General features: G+C 40.4%; 1 protein-coding gene across 2 annotated transcripts in view; it reads left to right on the forward strand.

The window, feature by feature from the left end:
- Nucleotides 1–457: 457 nt before the first annotated feature.
- Nucleotides 458–16116, forward strand: part of DAW1 (dynein assembly factor with WD repeats 1) — a 50130-nt gene continuing 34471 nt past the window's right edge. For both annotated transcript variants that reach the window (XM_058533142.1, XM_058533141.1), the window contains exons 1-3: nt 458–775; nt 11207–11279; nt 15204–15348. In XM_058533142.1, coding sequence (XP_058389125.1) covers nt 694–775; nt 11207–11279; nt 15204–15348 — 300 coding nt within the window. In that variant the 5' untranslated portion in view covers nt 458–693. The remainder of the gene's footprint in view (nt 776–11206; nt 11280–15203; nt 15349–16116) is intronic.

A 16116-nucleotide genomic window follows, 5' to 3' on the forward strand; every position in this document is an offset into this window, starting at 1 on the left:
GATACAGGCTGCTGACACACCCGCCTTCCCATCCCGCCTCCACCACTCACTAGGTTGCTTCCCCAGGTAGTTCCTCACTTTCTCTAATTCTCCGTTCTCATCCCGGAGATGGCGGTGATATTAAATGATGGGTAACTCATACCTTTGTTTGGACTCTATGAACACAGGTGCAGAAAGCGCTTAGCGCAGTGTATGGCACAGCGTCGGGAAACGAAGGCTATTACGTTGAGGTCATTTCTCTTTTGTGAGGATAGGGACAGGGCATGAGGAGGGGCCGGGAAAGGTAACCTGGAGCGGGAGCTTTCTTCCATCCCTCCTTATCGGAAATCCAGCATGCTAAACTGCGCGCGGCCCGGGTGACGGGCGAGCCCGGCGGTGCCCGGCCGCGCCCCGCCCCTTGTGAGGTCACCCTTACTGAGAACACGAGGGGACGTAGTCCCTGCTCACCCCTCGCACCGAGGGGTGCAGATCCGGGATTCGCAGCGCCGCGCCCAGGAGTCCCCGCCCGCCCCTGGGCACCCCGAGGCAGATGCATGCGGCGCGGGGCCAGGGCGCGCTGCCCGCTCGCGCCTCGCTGGGCCCGGGACCGGCGCCCGTCCGCCCCGGGCTGCCCGCCCAGCAGGCTGCGCCCCGGGAGCCCGCGGAGGCGCCCGCGCATGCGCGCCCGTGTCTCGCGGCTGTTTGGCCGTTTCCATGGCTACGAAGCCAGTCCGCGAGGGGTCTGCGAGCGAGAAAATGAAGCTCAAGAGCCTCCTGCTCCGGTATTACCCGCCAGGTACAGGCTGTGCCCCCGCCGCCCTCACCCGGGGCCCTGGACTCTGGCGCTGGGGCGGTCTGGGCTGGAGGAGGGTGGGGGACCCTCGGGGGCGGCGGCGTCCCCGAGTGGGTGATCCATGTGGGACAGGAAGCCGGGCGCTTCCGAAGACGGACCCCTCACTCCTTCAGATGCTGGACTCTGTTCCTCAAAACTTTTAAATCGACTCTTTTAGGAAATCTTTAAACTGTTAAATTGCTGGGTTATAATGCTGTCTGGTTGGTTAGGAATGTGGTGGATGGGGAGGGAGAGGTGGTGATGGGTGGTGTCCTGGGATGTTGGTTTCTGGAAGGGAAGACACCGAGGAGAACCACATTGCTTTTTATTTTCAACGTACCAGAATGATCAAGTCAAGGTGTGTTGAGGTATGAAAAGAAAAATACATACGCAACAAAGCATTTTACATTAGTGACTGTATTCCAGACTGTACCATCAATCAATGGACGACACATTTATTGAGGGCCTACTGCGTAAACACTTTGTGCCTTTAAAGAAAGTCACAGTCCTTGATCCAATGAGTTAAGGAATTATGAAATAAGTCCATAGAATACTATAGTTTTAGAGTAGAATAAACTTGCCTAGTTCCTTTGTTTCGTAGGTGAGGACATGGTCACTCTTACAGAATAAGTGAAAGTCCCCTGGTCACTCAGCTTGTTAGGGACAGACATAGGAACAGAGCTCTTGGCTTCTAACTCAGAACTCACTTTAAAAATAAGAAGAATGTAAGATAAAAAGTCTGCAGAACTTGCCACAAAGCAGTAGATGACCAAATATACTTGCCCGGTGAAAAGTTTGGGCCTCTCGGCAAGAATGGGCCTGGACAGCAACTTTCTCCAGTGTGAAGTTAACATTTGTAGTCAAGACACTCCTTTTCTCCCTCTTAGAATTCCAATTAAAATAACATGAAAAGGCTCTAGATATGAGAGATAGTATATAGGAAAATTTAAGTTAAGATTAATAGCTTGTTTTCTTTAAGCGTTCCACAACTTTACATAGTCTGTGCTTACAGGAAGGCAGGGCTGTTTCCCATAAATTGGTTGATAAATGAATGTCTTGCTTTCTTCTCTTTGTTGTGGAGTGTAGGTTAAGAACATGAGCTCTGAGATCGTAATAACTGACTCTCACCATATAAAAATTTTGTAACTTGGGCAGTATGTTGTGATCTGTCAAGTCTGACTCATAGGTCTACTGATTCTTTCCAACTACTCTCCCATTTGTCTCTTTCCCTTCCCAGTAAACATCTTTGAAAGAATGTTGTCCCCAATTTCTCTTTTCCCTTGTGTCTTGAACTCACTCCAGTCATGTTTCCACCCTCCACTGAAATTGCCCTTTTCAAGATCTCCAGTGACTTCCAACCTTGCTAAATCCACTGGCTGCGTCTCAGTCCTTTCCTTACTTGACCTGCCAGCAGCATCCGACCCATTTGATCACTCCGCCCTCCTTTGGCTTCCAGGACACACACTCTGTTCTTTTTCCTGCCTCATTGTCACTCCTTGGTCCATCTTGTTGGCTTCTCCTCTTCTTTCTGATCTTAATGTTGGACTGTCCTAGAGCTCCATTCTTGGACTTCTTTTCTCTATCTATACTCATTTGCTAGGTGATCTCATCTATTCTCAAGGCTTCAGAACCATCCTGAGGAGTCCTGAGTACCCAACTGCCAGCCTGAGTCTTCATTCGGATGTCCAGTGTGCATTTCACGTGGGGCCTCCTGTGGTCTCCCTCATCTCAGTCAATGGCAGCTCCATTCCCCCGCTTGCTCGCGCCAGAACCTTGGACTCATCTTTTTCTCCTCTCTTGCACTCTCCACATTTGTTCCAGTAATAAATCCTGCCAGCTCACCTTCAAAATATGTACAGAATTCAACAACTTCTTGCCACAACCAAGGCTACTGTTCTCTTTCTTGCTAGAGCTTCCACCCTCGCCCCACTTCAGTCTGTTTTCAACCCAGCAGTGGGTGATTCTGTTAGAACATAAATCCGATCATGTCACTCTTCTGCTTGAGCCCTCCAATGGCTTTTCATTTCACTTATAGTAGAAAGGCCATCATGTCCAAGGCCCTGCAGGATCTGGCCCCCTTTTGCCTCTCTGTCTTCACCCTGCTTCGCGTTCCAGCAATACTGCTCTTCTTGGTGTTCCTGGATGGGCCAAGCGTGCCTCCACACAGGGTCTCAGCAGTTGCTATGCCTTTTGCCTGGGATAATCTTCCCCTGGGTGTCTGCATAGCCAGTACTCTCACGCTTGTTAGCTCCTCCCTCAAAAGTAAGTAAAGTGAAACCTCCCTTTCTAGAATTTCCAACTTTTCAAGATATTTCATAGCCCGCTCCCTTGTTTTGTCTTTTCTTTGTCTTGCTTAGTCTCCCCCACTAGAATAAAAGCTTTATGAAGTCAGGGACTTTGTCTCTTTTGCTTACTGCGGTATCTCCAGCACCGAGAGTAAAGCCTGGTGTGTAAATACACACTCACGTATTTGTTGACTAAATGAGTGAGTCTAATGAGATGATGTGTATTAAGTAGAATGCCTAGAACTCTTCCTGAAATGTGAACGGGTCTGATAGGTGATCTCTAAGGTCTGCTCCAACTCTAAAAGTCCAGGGTTCTAATAGCAATCTTAGATTCAAGAAAGGCTTTAGACTCATGCCTGTGACCTTTGCCTTAATGATGCTCTTATAATGAAGTCATATCACTTAGCATGTTAGACACTTTATTTCTGAATTCCAGTCTTTGGTGAGCCAAATATTAAGTGCAAGTTTCCAAGGTAGTAGTGAATAGCGGGTAAGTGTTGCAATAACATGATCAAACAGGAAGAAATCACTTGCCGCTAAATCATTCCCATGCTACCTTTATCGCTTCTGGCCATAAAGCAATTTGGTTTTGCTTCCTGATCCTCTACTTTCAGTCCTCCCACATTCTTTTGGATAACGTATAGGTCAGGGGTATTCTCTTGTTGGCATCCACTGGATTATCCCTCTCCCTCCCTAAATTCCTGATGACTAAAGGTACCTAGCAGTAATACGGCTAATTGGACATGGGGCATTCCCTTTTCATCTTGGTCACATTCATTAATGCATAAGCTCTTTGAGCGTCGTGCAGAGTAGGTGCTGAATATATGCTTTTCAACGGACTCAGTTATGACAGTTTTTGTCTTTTATTTACTGTGTGCAGGCCCCTAGTTTTTTGGCCAGGAGAAGGAACTAAGTAAACATTAATTTAACTGGTTAATAGTCTCAGCACTTTAAAGGTTTCTCTTGATCTCTTGATTGAATATGATCTGACCAAGGAATACTCATATCTTTTTTTTTTTTTTTTTTTTTTTTTTGGTGAGGAAGATTGTCCCTGAGCTAACATCTGTGCCAGTTTTCTTCTATTTTGTATATGGGACGCTGCCACAGCGTGGCTTGATGAGCAGTGTGTAGGTCCGCACCCAGGATCTGAACCCGCAGACCCCAGGCGCCGAAGTAGAGTTTGCGAACTTAACCACTAAGCCACTGGGCCGGCCCCAGAATACTCATATCTTTTGAAGCGTAACCTTTTAGTATGTTGCAGAATTTGGGGGGGAGTGGCTTCTTACCTAGGTGCTTTGGGAATTGTTCCTACTGCATAATAATAACAACAAGAGAAGATCAAGAATATTAAGATACTGTGGGAAACAATCACTGAAGAACAGCATGTATTCCTGGGAGCATCTGTGTCCATTTCCTGCTTGTTTTCTTCACGGCACACGCCACAGCCTCATGCTTATATTGAAGCTTAGTGATCACGGGAAGGGTGAGCTTGTTGCCTTGGTGTTTTGTCACAGTGAAATAGTGAAATGTACATGTTTCAGATTTTGCACTTTATTTTCTAGATCCATTTGTATAGTCATCCAACTAATATTTAGTATTCAACTTAAAGACTTTTAACATTTTTCATTTTATTAGAAACAAGGGAGTCGTGATAAAGAAAGCAGAATTTTGTGAATTTGTTTGGTAAATGTTTTTAATGCATTTCCTTAGGATGTTAGATTATACTGTGTGGGCTAATTCTTTTCAACCTTGCCCTGAGTTACAGATTATGATTATAATACTTAATCATTGTTTATATCATTTATTTACTCAACTGTTTATTGAATGCCTGCTTTCCTCAATAATAAATAGTGCATCTTGAGTACCCTTATTTATAATGCAAAAAACTTAAAATTACAGAACAGGAAAGAAACAGTCCTTGATGATAATGATGCCTTAAATTGATGGAACCTTGTACGTTTCAAAGTGCTGTATCTTGAGTATTCAAATAACCTTATAAGAATCTTGACCTGTAAGATTTTATATCCTAATAATGTTGATCCCTATAATTTTTCTACATTTTTCTCTGTTTTTATTTTTCTCTTACTTTTTTATTATAAAAGTAAGATTTACTTATAACCAAATTTTGAAAAATACATAAAAGAATAGTTAAGATCACCCTCAACGCCCTGAAGGTGTGGTGGCCCCTTCAAAGGAGCCACCTAACATGTCTACCAACCGTAAGTGAGAATGGCTACTTCCTCAACGTTGCTAATATTGAGTATTATCAGTCTTGGTAATCTTTGCTAATCTGATGGGTAAAAATCGTACATCGTATCTGTTATTTTATTTTGTATTTCTTATTAATGAGGTTGGGAACATTTCATTTTGGTCTGTTTGTTGATCATTGTCTTTCTTTCTTTGCAAATTGACTGTTCACACTTTTTGTCCATTTTCTTTTTTAAAATCGTTTTTAGACTTCTTTTTATTAAGTTTTTTAAGCTTTGTGTTTATAGTTGAAATTTTTTTGCTGATTATCATTTGCCTTTAAATTTGTGGTATCTTTTACTGTGTAGAAACTTAAAATTTACTTCAGACAAATCTGTCGGTTTTTTCTTTTTTAGCTGTTGAGTTTCACATCATGCTTAAAAAGCCAGTTACAGACACTAAGATATAAATATGTTCTATTATTTAGACCATTTTATATTTTATTTTTAATATTAAATCAACCTAGAATGTATTTTTGTACATTGTGTGGTAGAAATCCAATTTTATTAATTTTCCCAAAATACAACTGATTATTATCTACTTCCAATCTTAGCTTTTTGTATTCTATTTGTCGTTGTAAGCCCCCTTAAATCCTTTCAAGAACATGTGGCATGTAAGTAGGTTTTTAAAAAGATTTTAACAATGTTGTAATATCCATATTTGCTGAAAATTTTGGTGTGGCACAAGAAGCCTATTTTCACTCTAAGGAAATAAGAACAGTATTTGCAGTGATTGGCTCTCCAACCACTCTTTTTTTCCTTTGTAAGTTTGCTTCTTAGACTAGAGTTTAGTTTCCAGTCTTTGATATAAAAGAACTACTTTTTGGGGAAAAAAACAAAACAAAACTATGTCAAACTAGCCTCTTAATTACAGTTGTTTGCCTGCTGTGTCATGGAGTTCTGGGCAGTTTTGTTGAGTCATTAAAAGCACTTGGGGGCCAGCCCGGTGGCTCAGCGGTTATGTGCATGCACTCCGCTACTGGCGGCCTGGGTTCGGATCCCGGGCGCGCACCGATGCAACGCTTCTCCGGCCACGCTGTGTCCCACATACAGCAACTAGAAGGAGGTGCAACTATGACATACAGCTATCTACTGGGGCTTTGGGGAAGAAAAAAGGAGGAGGATTGGCAATAGATGTTAGCTTAGAGCCGGTCTTCCTCAGCAAAAAAAAAAAAGAGGAGGATTAGCACGGATGTTAGCTCAGGGCTGACCTCCCTCACACACACACACAAAAATCATTTGGAATGATTTTTCTGTTCTGAAATGTTACACTTCATTACACAACAGTTGCTTGGGTTCTCTGCTTAGGTTGTGCCAACTCATTGAGACTGTTGTGATGAATTCCTTCCAAGACTGTGGTTATGCAGCTGGGTGAGTGGTGATGTCTGGCCCTGAGAAGGAAACTCTGGAGGAGAAGCAGGATTGAAGAGAAAAATCCTGAACTTGTATGAGGTGCAGGCGAGACATCTATGTGTCTGGAACCCAGAGGAGGTCCAGACTGGAAAGTTCCAACTGGTAATTGTTGGTATATTGATGGTAATTAAAGCCACGAGTATGGGTGAATTTATATAGGGAAACAATGTAAAGTGAGAAGAGAAGAATTCCTAGACCTGAACCCTAAAGACCAGCAGTATTAAAGGTCAGGCAGAAGAGGAGGAACCGGTAAAGGGGAATGAGAAGTAACAGAGTGGAGAAAAATATGGAGAGATTTCATAAAAGCCTATTGAGAATGGTATTTGAGGAAGGAGGGAGTTGGTTATGGTGTTGATGATTTCTGAAAGGCCACATGCTATACAGACAGGGAGTGTCAGTTGCTTTAAGCAATCTGGGGACATTCATCCAGTCACCTACCAGTTAGTTCACGTGTTCAACCAGCACTGTGAACATTTCTTTTGTACCAAATTTCATGGTAGACACTAGGGATAAGGAGAAGATCGACTTAGGAGCACACAGTCTAGTGAGTTAGATGTTGGTAGGAGAGAAAATGGAAAGATCATGAAGATGATGGGGAGAAGCAGGCACCATTGAGGCAGCAATGGAAGCCAGAGAGAGGAAGGTGTAAGTATTGTCCATTTCGCAGTGTTGCTTGTACTTGAACCTGGCCAAATCATGTGCCTACTGTGCATACATCACCATGACTCACTCTGAGGAGGGGTCCTCCTGGGAGTATAAAAAAGCACACGTTTTCTTCTCTTAAAGACATTACAGTCTCGCTGGGGAGAGAAGGCGTAGATGCAGTTTAAGTAATAATACAAGGTGACCATGTAGGATATGTCACAAGGTGGTATTTGGTTCATAGCTAGATAATAAGTGCTGTTCAGCGAGACTGTGTGTCAGGTACTTTATATACACATTATTTAACCTCAAGCAGCAAATGAAGGTATTATCCACAGATGAGAAAAATAAAGAGATTATTTACTAGTACCATGAAATAAGTAAAGAGTTGAGTTGGAACTCAAACTTGGATCTGTTTGACACCAGGTACATGCCTTTTCACCTCCGCCACATTCTATCTCAATGGCTCAGTGCTTTTGAAAGTAAATACAGTGTTTCATTAGAATTCTTTATTTTCCCTTGATCTGAAATGCTGCTGGAATCTTATCTGTTATATCAAATTACGGTCTATAGCAGTGATTCTCAAGTTGTAGGGGGATGCCTGGGAGCCCATGAGTCCTTTCAGTGGGGCCTCAAGGTCAAATCTCTTTTCATAATAACAATAAGGTATCATTTGCTTTTTTCCACTGTGTTGACATTTGCACTAATGGTGCAAAAGCAGTCCAGTGTGAAACTGATGGTGACTTACTGGAAATCAAGGCAGTGGCACCAACTCTAGTAGTGATCATTGTCTTCTGCACTGGCACCTACTTGCAGTAGGAAAAAAAAAAACCCCTCAGCTTCACTTAAGAATGTCCTTGGTGATGCAGTAAGGCTTATGAATGTAGTGAAATACTGACATATGAGTACATGTATTCTGAGTGATGAAATAGAAAATACTCATAAGGCACTCCTGCTGCACAGTGATGTATGACAGTTGTCTTGAGGAAAGCAGTTGGGCAGTTTTTTGAGTTGAGAGATGAACTAGCTGTTTTTTTCAGGGAACACCATTTTTACTTGAAAGGCTGACTGAGAAACAAACATGGTTTTCAGACTTGGACATTTGACAGACATTTTCTTGAAAATGAACAAAGCCTGAGCCTGAAACTTTCAAGAAAAACTGTCAGCATTTCTTGCCAGGGGTAAAATTTGAGCCTTCAAGCAAAAATTAGAATTTCAGTAAACTTATATGTACCACCATGAGCTTGACAGCTTACCAACAGTAAAAGAGTTTTCCTGTGATAGATATTGGTAGTGATATTAACAAATGCGAGTTTTTGGATATTGTATTATGAACTATGTCAACATTTAGAAGATATGTATAACTCAGTATACTGATATTTTTCAAATATCTGGTGCATGATGTTACAAATCACATGTGGATAAAATATCCTTCGAAAGTGTGAGATGGACCAATAGATTTTAATGTAACAGGATATGAAGAGTTCATTGATGTGTTTTCAGATTCTATATTACAACCAATCTTTATGAAACTACCATTTTTTAAGTTTTATTGTAGTATCAAAGAAGAATATCCATAATTATCTGAAAAGGCAATTAAAACGTTTCTTCATTTTTCCAACTACGTATCTGTGTATGACCAGATTTCTTCTTTATAGTTCATCCAAAGCAACTATAGCAACAGCTCAATGCAGAAGCAGAGATGAGAATCCAGCTGTCTTTAAGCCAGATATTAAAGAGATTGCAAAAACATGAAACAATGCTACTCTTCTTATATTTTTTGTTTTGAGCAATATAGTTATTTCTATAAAATATGTTATTTATGTTAACGTGATATGAGTTTATTACTGCTATTTAAATTAAAAAAAACTCAACTTTAATATGGAAAATATTACAAAAACAAAAACTCTTTGGAGTCATCAATACTTTAAAGAATGTAAAGTGGTCCTGAGGCAAAAACTTTTGAGATCCACTGGTCCGTATTCATAAATGTAGTACAATTAACTGGCTAAGAGGTTCTGCTCAGTTTTTTTTTCAGTTTGTTATCTGTCTGTTGTTCAGATTGAATATATTCTATTGATTTGTCTTCAAGTTCACTGATTCTCTCCTTTGTTATTTCTGCTGTATTGTTGAGCCTATTCAGCAAGTTTTTCATTTTGGCTGTTGTATTTTTCAGTTCTGTAATTCCCATTGGGTTTGTTTTAATAACTTCTATTTATTTTTTAAGATTTTGCATGTTTTCATTCAAAATTCAAATGAATTTTGCATTTCTTTACAAATTCAAATGAATTTCTAAATGACTGCTGAATCATTTTTGTGACACCTCCTTTAAAATCCTTGTTGGATAGTTCCAACATCTCGTTCGTCTCAGTATTGGTCTTTGTTGACCGATACTGGTTCTTGGTACAATGGATGATTTTTTTACTGTATCCTGGGTATTGGTGTTCATTGATTGCCTTTTCCTGTTTATTGTACCCTGGACATTTTGGTTATTATGTTAGGAGATTCTTGATCCTTTCTAAATCTATTTTAGCAGGCTGTCCGCATGTTTAGATTTAGTATACATGTTCTGCTCTACTCTTGTGGGCTTTAGTTCCAAGGGCAGTTTAGTTTTCTGAGCCCTTGCAGTGTTATTGTGGTCTGCTTTGTTTTTCTGGTGCTGCCGAGGTTTCTGCTCAGTCTCTGCTGGTGCCACCTTCAGGGGAAAAAGGTACTTTCCTGGTTTGCCTGCTCTCACTGGGTGACCTTCTGTGGGTGGAGGACAAGCCCCTGGGCCTGGTTATGCCACTGGTTCAAAGGCAGGGAGACAATACTGCTTCAGTGCCTGGTTGGTGGAGTGGGGTCTGGGACATCCCAGGACTGCAGTGCTGTCCCTTTTGCAGGTGGGTGGGACTGCCCACCATTGGCTCCATTGTGGAGTGGGGTCTGGGAGATCCTGGGACTTTGCTGACACTGCTCTAGGCTGATCAGATAGCCCAGTGGGGCCCCAACTGAGAAGCAGGGCTTGAGAAAGTCTGGGGCTTTGCTGTTGGCAGCTGCTGCAGGCAGATCAGACTGCTGCTGGGGCCCAGCTGTGCAGTGGGGACTGGGACAGCCCAGGGCTTCCACTGGTGGGTTGGATGGCCCACAGGGGCCCCAGTTGTGGAGCAGGGTTTAGGGATCCCCTTTATTGTTTTGCTTGACTATCCTTTTCCTGGTCCTTTGACCACAGAGTGAAAGCTTTGTTGTTGGTTTTTGGTTTGTGTTGTCTATGCTTTTTGTGGTTCCAGGCTGCAAGCCCGTCTGGTCCTCAGTTTGGGGTATATGGCAGATCAAAGAAAACCCAAGACACTCATTCCTTAAATCCTGAGGTCTCTAGCCAGTCCACCTTCTTCTATCCAACTTTCAATTATTTTAGCATTGTCTGCTGAATGATTTCAAAGCTATTTTGTTGTATTTAGAGGAAGGACCAGGGAAAAGTGAGTCTACACAATCTTGTTTTAGAATCACATCTCTGAATATGTTTTATGTTGAAAAATGAAAAAAATTATGTCAAAGTAGATTAACTTTTAGGGCTGCTCCAGTGGCCTAGTGGTTAAATTCAGCACACTCCACCTCAGTAGCCCCGGTTCAGTTCCCAGGCGTGGACCTACACCACTCATAGCAGCCAAGCTGTGGCAGCGGCTCACATATAAAATAGAGGAAGATTCGTAACAGATGTTAGCCCAGGGCGAATCTTCCTCAGCAAAAAAAAAAAAAAAAAAGTAGATTAACTTTTGACATAGATTGTCATTATAAATGTTTTATAACATGTTTGTTTCTTTTTATAGGAATTATGTTGGAATATGAAAAGAGTGGAGAATTAAAGACCAAATCCATAGATTTGCTTGATCTCGGTCCCAGGTAAGCTGGCTATGGAATGCAACATGTATTTCATATCCAGAATTTTTATTGGAAAACCCTGATGTAGAGTGATGTGTGGATGGGCTGCATAAACTAGAGACAACACATTACCAGAAAAAATTGTTCTTCTGTGCTGTACTATTTCCTGTTTGTTTCAGTGAGTTCTACTCGAGTGTCTTGCTGAATGAAGCGAAGGTGGGAAAAGGGTTGTCAGTCTGACCTCTTTTTCTTCCTAAACAGAGCTGTTTTTTTTTTAATAAATAAAACTTTAATTTAGAATGGTTTTAGGAAAGTTGTGAAGACAGATTTCCCACATACCCCACACCTAGTTTCCCCTATTATTAACATCTTAGCTTAGTATGGTACATTTGTCAAAATTAATGAACCAGTATCGAGGCATTATTATTAACTAAAGGGAGCATTTCATTCAGTTTTCCTTAGCGTTTGCCTAATTCTCTTTTCCTCTGCCAAGATCCCATCCAGGATGCCACATTCATTCAGTCATCATGTCTCCTTAGGCTTCCGATGGCTGTGACAGTTTCTCAAAACTTTCCTTATTTTTGATGACCTTCACATTTTTGAGGAGTGCTGGTTATTGAATTTTAAGAGTATTGCTGAGCCTGTTATTTTCTTAATAGATAAATGTCTCCTAGGGCTGACTGCGTGGGATCCTCCTTGTTAATTGTCGCGGGGCAGAGTTGGGAGGACCAAATCTTTGTCTCTGAAGCTTATGCGCCCAGAGGAAATCCCCTTGTGAGATCAAATTGCCCAGAATTCATTCCCTTTGGGGAATCTTATGCAAAACTCCACTTCAAGAGACTGATTATACCTGTTCCAGATTATATCTGAGCCCAAGTGCAGATAAAGTGAAAATATTCTCAAGGGGAGAAAATAAAAAAATATAACCAAAATACCATGATATGTGTTTTAGAGTTGTCGCCCAGTGAGATAAGTGATTTTCCGTTGTGACGGTCCTTTTACTTTGTGATGATTAGTGGGGAGGGGAACAGAGACTGTCAGCAAAGGGACCACTCTCATAACCAAAATGAAATAGTAGATGAACCGCTCCCTAGTTTTAAAATGAACCCAAAAGGCCTCATGGCCGGTGAGAGTGGCTGTCACTGGAGGTTTGGAGTTTCAGTGGCACACTTTCTTAGGCTGAGGACAGGGTGTGGCTCAGAGGATGACGGCTTGGATAGAGTCCAAGTCTTATCCCAGGTGGCTGGCACAGAGAAGGTACTTAATAGATATTTTTTAAAAAAATCAAAGAGTAAATGGTGGCAAAGGTAATATCATTGAACTTCATCTACAACAATCCTTGTTTAATCTATTTTCAGAGAAGGCAAGGCCTAAGATCAAATCAAGCTTGTTATTTTTGTAAATGGATTATATTCCTGATTCATGTGATTATGCCAGCATGAAGAAAGTTCCTTTGTTAAACATAAATGTATTTAGTCAGCAATCATGTATTTGTATGTCCTGCATGCAAAGCTCTAGGTTAGATTCTATGAGGCTATAAAGATACTAATCATAATTCCTACCCTCTATGGGCTTGTTGTTTAGTTTGAGAAACAACTTGTACAAAATAAAATATCGTATGAATGGTATGGATAAACTTATATGAGAGAATGACTTCCAGCTGGAAAGTCAGTAAAAACAAAAATTTTATGTTTAAAATGTATGGATTCTTAGGTCATTTCAAAGAAGGCTTGTGGGGCTGTGAAACCAGGAGCTCTGAACACTGTGATCAAAGGTTGGACTTCTCCATAGGGTGCTGTAGTCATCCTATGTGGTAAATAAATGTCTCAAAGTTAAAAAAATATGGACATGATTTCTGATTCTGGCCAAGAATCTGGAGGAGTTCTGCACATAAAAATACCTGCAGTATATGTGACATACTGCAGTTACTGTATTGGAAGATAGCAATTAGAATACTACAGGGTGGTGGTGTATGGATTAAATATCTAGTTAATTTAGATCTTGCTAGAAAATCTGTTTTGATTCATAATGGCTGTTGGAAATCTTTCCAAGAGGCGTTATTATCTTTTTAATTCTTATGAAAGTATAACTCTTTCAACAACTGAATCTCTTGGAGTTTATGAAAGTCATTGTTATAAACTGTCTCAGATTCATTTCCATTCCAAATATTCACTCCCATTCTGATAGATCATATTTCTTGAGAGCTGGGACCGTATCTTTTACACTCCCGGGGCCTAATCTATACTAGGTACTCAGTAAATGTTAGCTGAATGAATAGTGTCCCAGCTCAGTGCCTTCACAGCACTGGAGCTCAGGAAACGTTTATTTATGAAGAGGAGGGAGATGCTTATCAGAGTTCATATTTCTGGGAAGCAAATGCTGAGACAGAGGTAGGTGGGTAAAAGATTATTGGAAAGTGACACCTGTGACAGACCAGGGGATGAAGCAGGGTCGGGCAGGAGGAGCCATCAGCCAGGATGATAATGATGCAGATTGGACAAGAGAATCTCTGTTGTCCAAAGGGGAGCTCCGGAGCAAAGCTTGCCGGTTAGTGGAGTCCCTCATGGGGCAGTAACGGCCAGGCTCTTGTACCACCCTCTTATTCAGCCGTGGACTGAGGGCCACCAAGAAGAGCACGCCCTGGGCTCAAATGCTCAGGCGGATCCTGAAGGAGCTGAGCTGGAGGCTGTCAGCCAACCAAACATCTCCCTCCCAGCTGGGCCGCGAGTCCTTTCTTCATACATATTTGTGAAGTGTTTTGCAAAATGACCCTACTTTGGATCCTTTGTGGTATATAGACACATAGGGACAGAGATTGGATTGGTGGTTACCAGAGGGGAAGGGGGGAGGGAGGAGGGTGAAAGGGATAATTCGGTACATGTGTGTGCTGATGGGTTGTAATTAGTATTTTGGTGGTGAACATGATGTAATCTATGCAGAAATAGAAGTACAATGATGTACAACTGAAATTTTTACAATGTTATAAACCAATGTTACTGCAATAAACACAAAATTAAAAAAAAATAGGCTTTAATATTTGTCTTGAACTAATATTATTCTGGACTAGCAAAATTTACCAGAATTGAATACTGGGGAAACTTGAATCTACATTTCAGACAAGTTCTCTTTGAGGGAAATAATGTTATAGCCCATAAGAAATAGTAATAGTAATAATGATAATAATAATTCTTTGAATGTTTATTTTTAGTTAGGTACTTTCTCTTTCCCTAAAAATATTTAAAACCTAACCTTTCTGAACCTCATTTTCTTCATCGCTAAAATAGTTATGATAAAAGCATTGAATTAGAGGGTTGTTATAGGATTACATGACAGAACACATGTAAAGTGGAAAGTATAGCAGTACCAGGCACATTCAATATATGTTCATTTAATAGAAACAAAAAAGCAGCCAGCCCGATTGCGTAGTGGTTAAGTTCACATGCTCCGCTTCGGTGGCCCAGGGTTCGCGGGTTTGGATCCCAGGTGTGTATCTACGCACAGCTCATCGAACCATACTGTGGCAGCATCCCACATACAAAATAGAGGAAGACTGGCACAGGTGTTAGCTCAGAGCCAATCTTCCTCACCACAAAAAAAGAAAAGAAAAAATGAAACAAGAAAAAAATAAAGAGAAAGAGCTCATGTTCAGAACCAGGATGCCCTTGGCCTTCTTAGGTAAGAAAATCAGAATCTTTGCACACCTTCCAGGGGAGAAATCTCAGTTAATAAAATGATTCTAGAGAACCCAAGCAGCTTGCATGTGCCACGATGCTCGTTATTGATCTGTGTGATTTTTTTCCCCAGAATTTTCTTGGTAAAGATGATGGTGTTCTTGACGTTATATAAATGTGGTGCTTCATTGCCGTTCTTCATGTCATGAATGTATATGCATTTTTTGTATAGAAAAAAGTAACATTTTTGTGTGTGTGTGTGTGTGAATTTCAGTACTGATGTCGATGCTTTAGTAGAAGAGATTCAGAAAGCAGAACCTCTAATCACAGCTTCACGAACAGACCAAGTAAAACTTTTAATACAGAGATTACAAGAGAAACTTGGACAGCACAGCAACCACAAATTCTATCTTTTTAAGGTAATGCATGTTTAAAAAATACTAGCTAGAAGAATTTCAGTGAATTAATTGGTATGCTAGTAATTTGAGGTAAAATACAAATCATGCTTTCTCTTTCCCTCAGTGCTTCACATATATTTGCTGACTGTCTCAATAAATGTTTGTTGAATGAAGGAATGACATCCAAACATTTATTTCTTGAGAAGTTAAATGAATAAGTCTAATTGTAGTAAGTTTATCTCTTCTTTATAATGATAAATTTAGAGGATAACCATTAAGGTAGTTTTAAGTTACTGAATATCATGATATGATATGTTTGTTTGAATATCATTCAAACAGTTTGTTACTGAATATCATGATATGATATGTTTCATGATATATCAATATTTCAAATTTTCTCCTTCCATGTGAACTAACTGTATTTCAGTAAATTATTTATTGAAATGGCTTATATAATGATTTTAATGTAGTGTAAATATGCTCATTTTTCTCTATAGTTTTTGAAGATTAAATTAAAAATATGACAAATGTGGTCATTTATTACTTCAAGATCAGCTCTTATTTTTTCTTTATTATTTAACAATATTTAATAGTTTATTCTAGAATTGCTTCATAGTAACTAATTTTTTATGATTTAAATATAATTATAATAAAATATAATTATTATTTATGTACTGAGCATATTCTATCTGATACCGAATATCCAGGCAATCTTTTGTATTAATCCATTCAGTACTGAAAGAGGATGAGATTATTCTTGTAATATTTCTTGTTCCAGCAGGTGGCACT

This window comes from Diceros bicornis, chromosome 37 (assembly GCF_020826845.1).
Source record: "Diceros bicornis minor isolate mBicDic1 chromosome 37, mDicBic1.mat.cur, whole genome shotgun sequence".
NCBI classification, from domain to species: domain Eukaryota; kingdom Metazoa; phylum Chordata; class Mammalia; order Perissodactyla; family Rhinocerotidae; genus Diceros; species Diceros bicornis.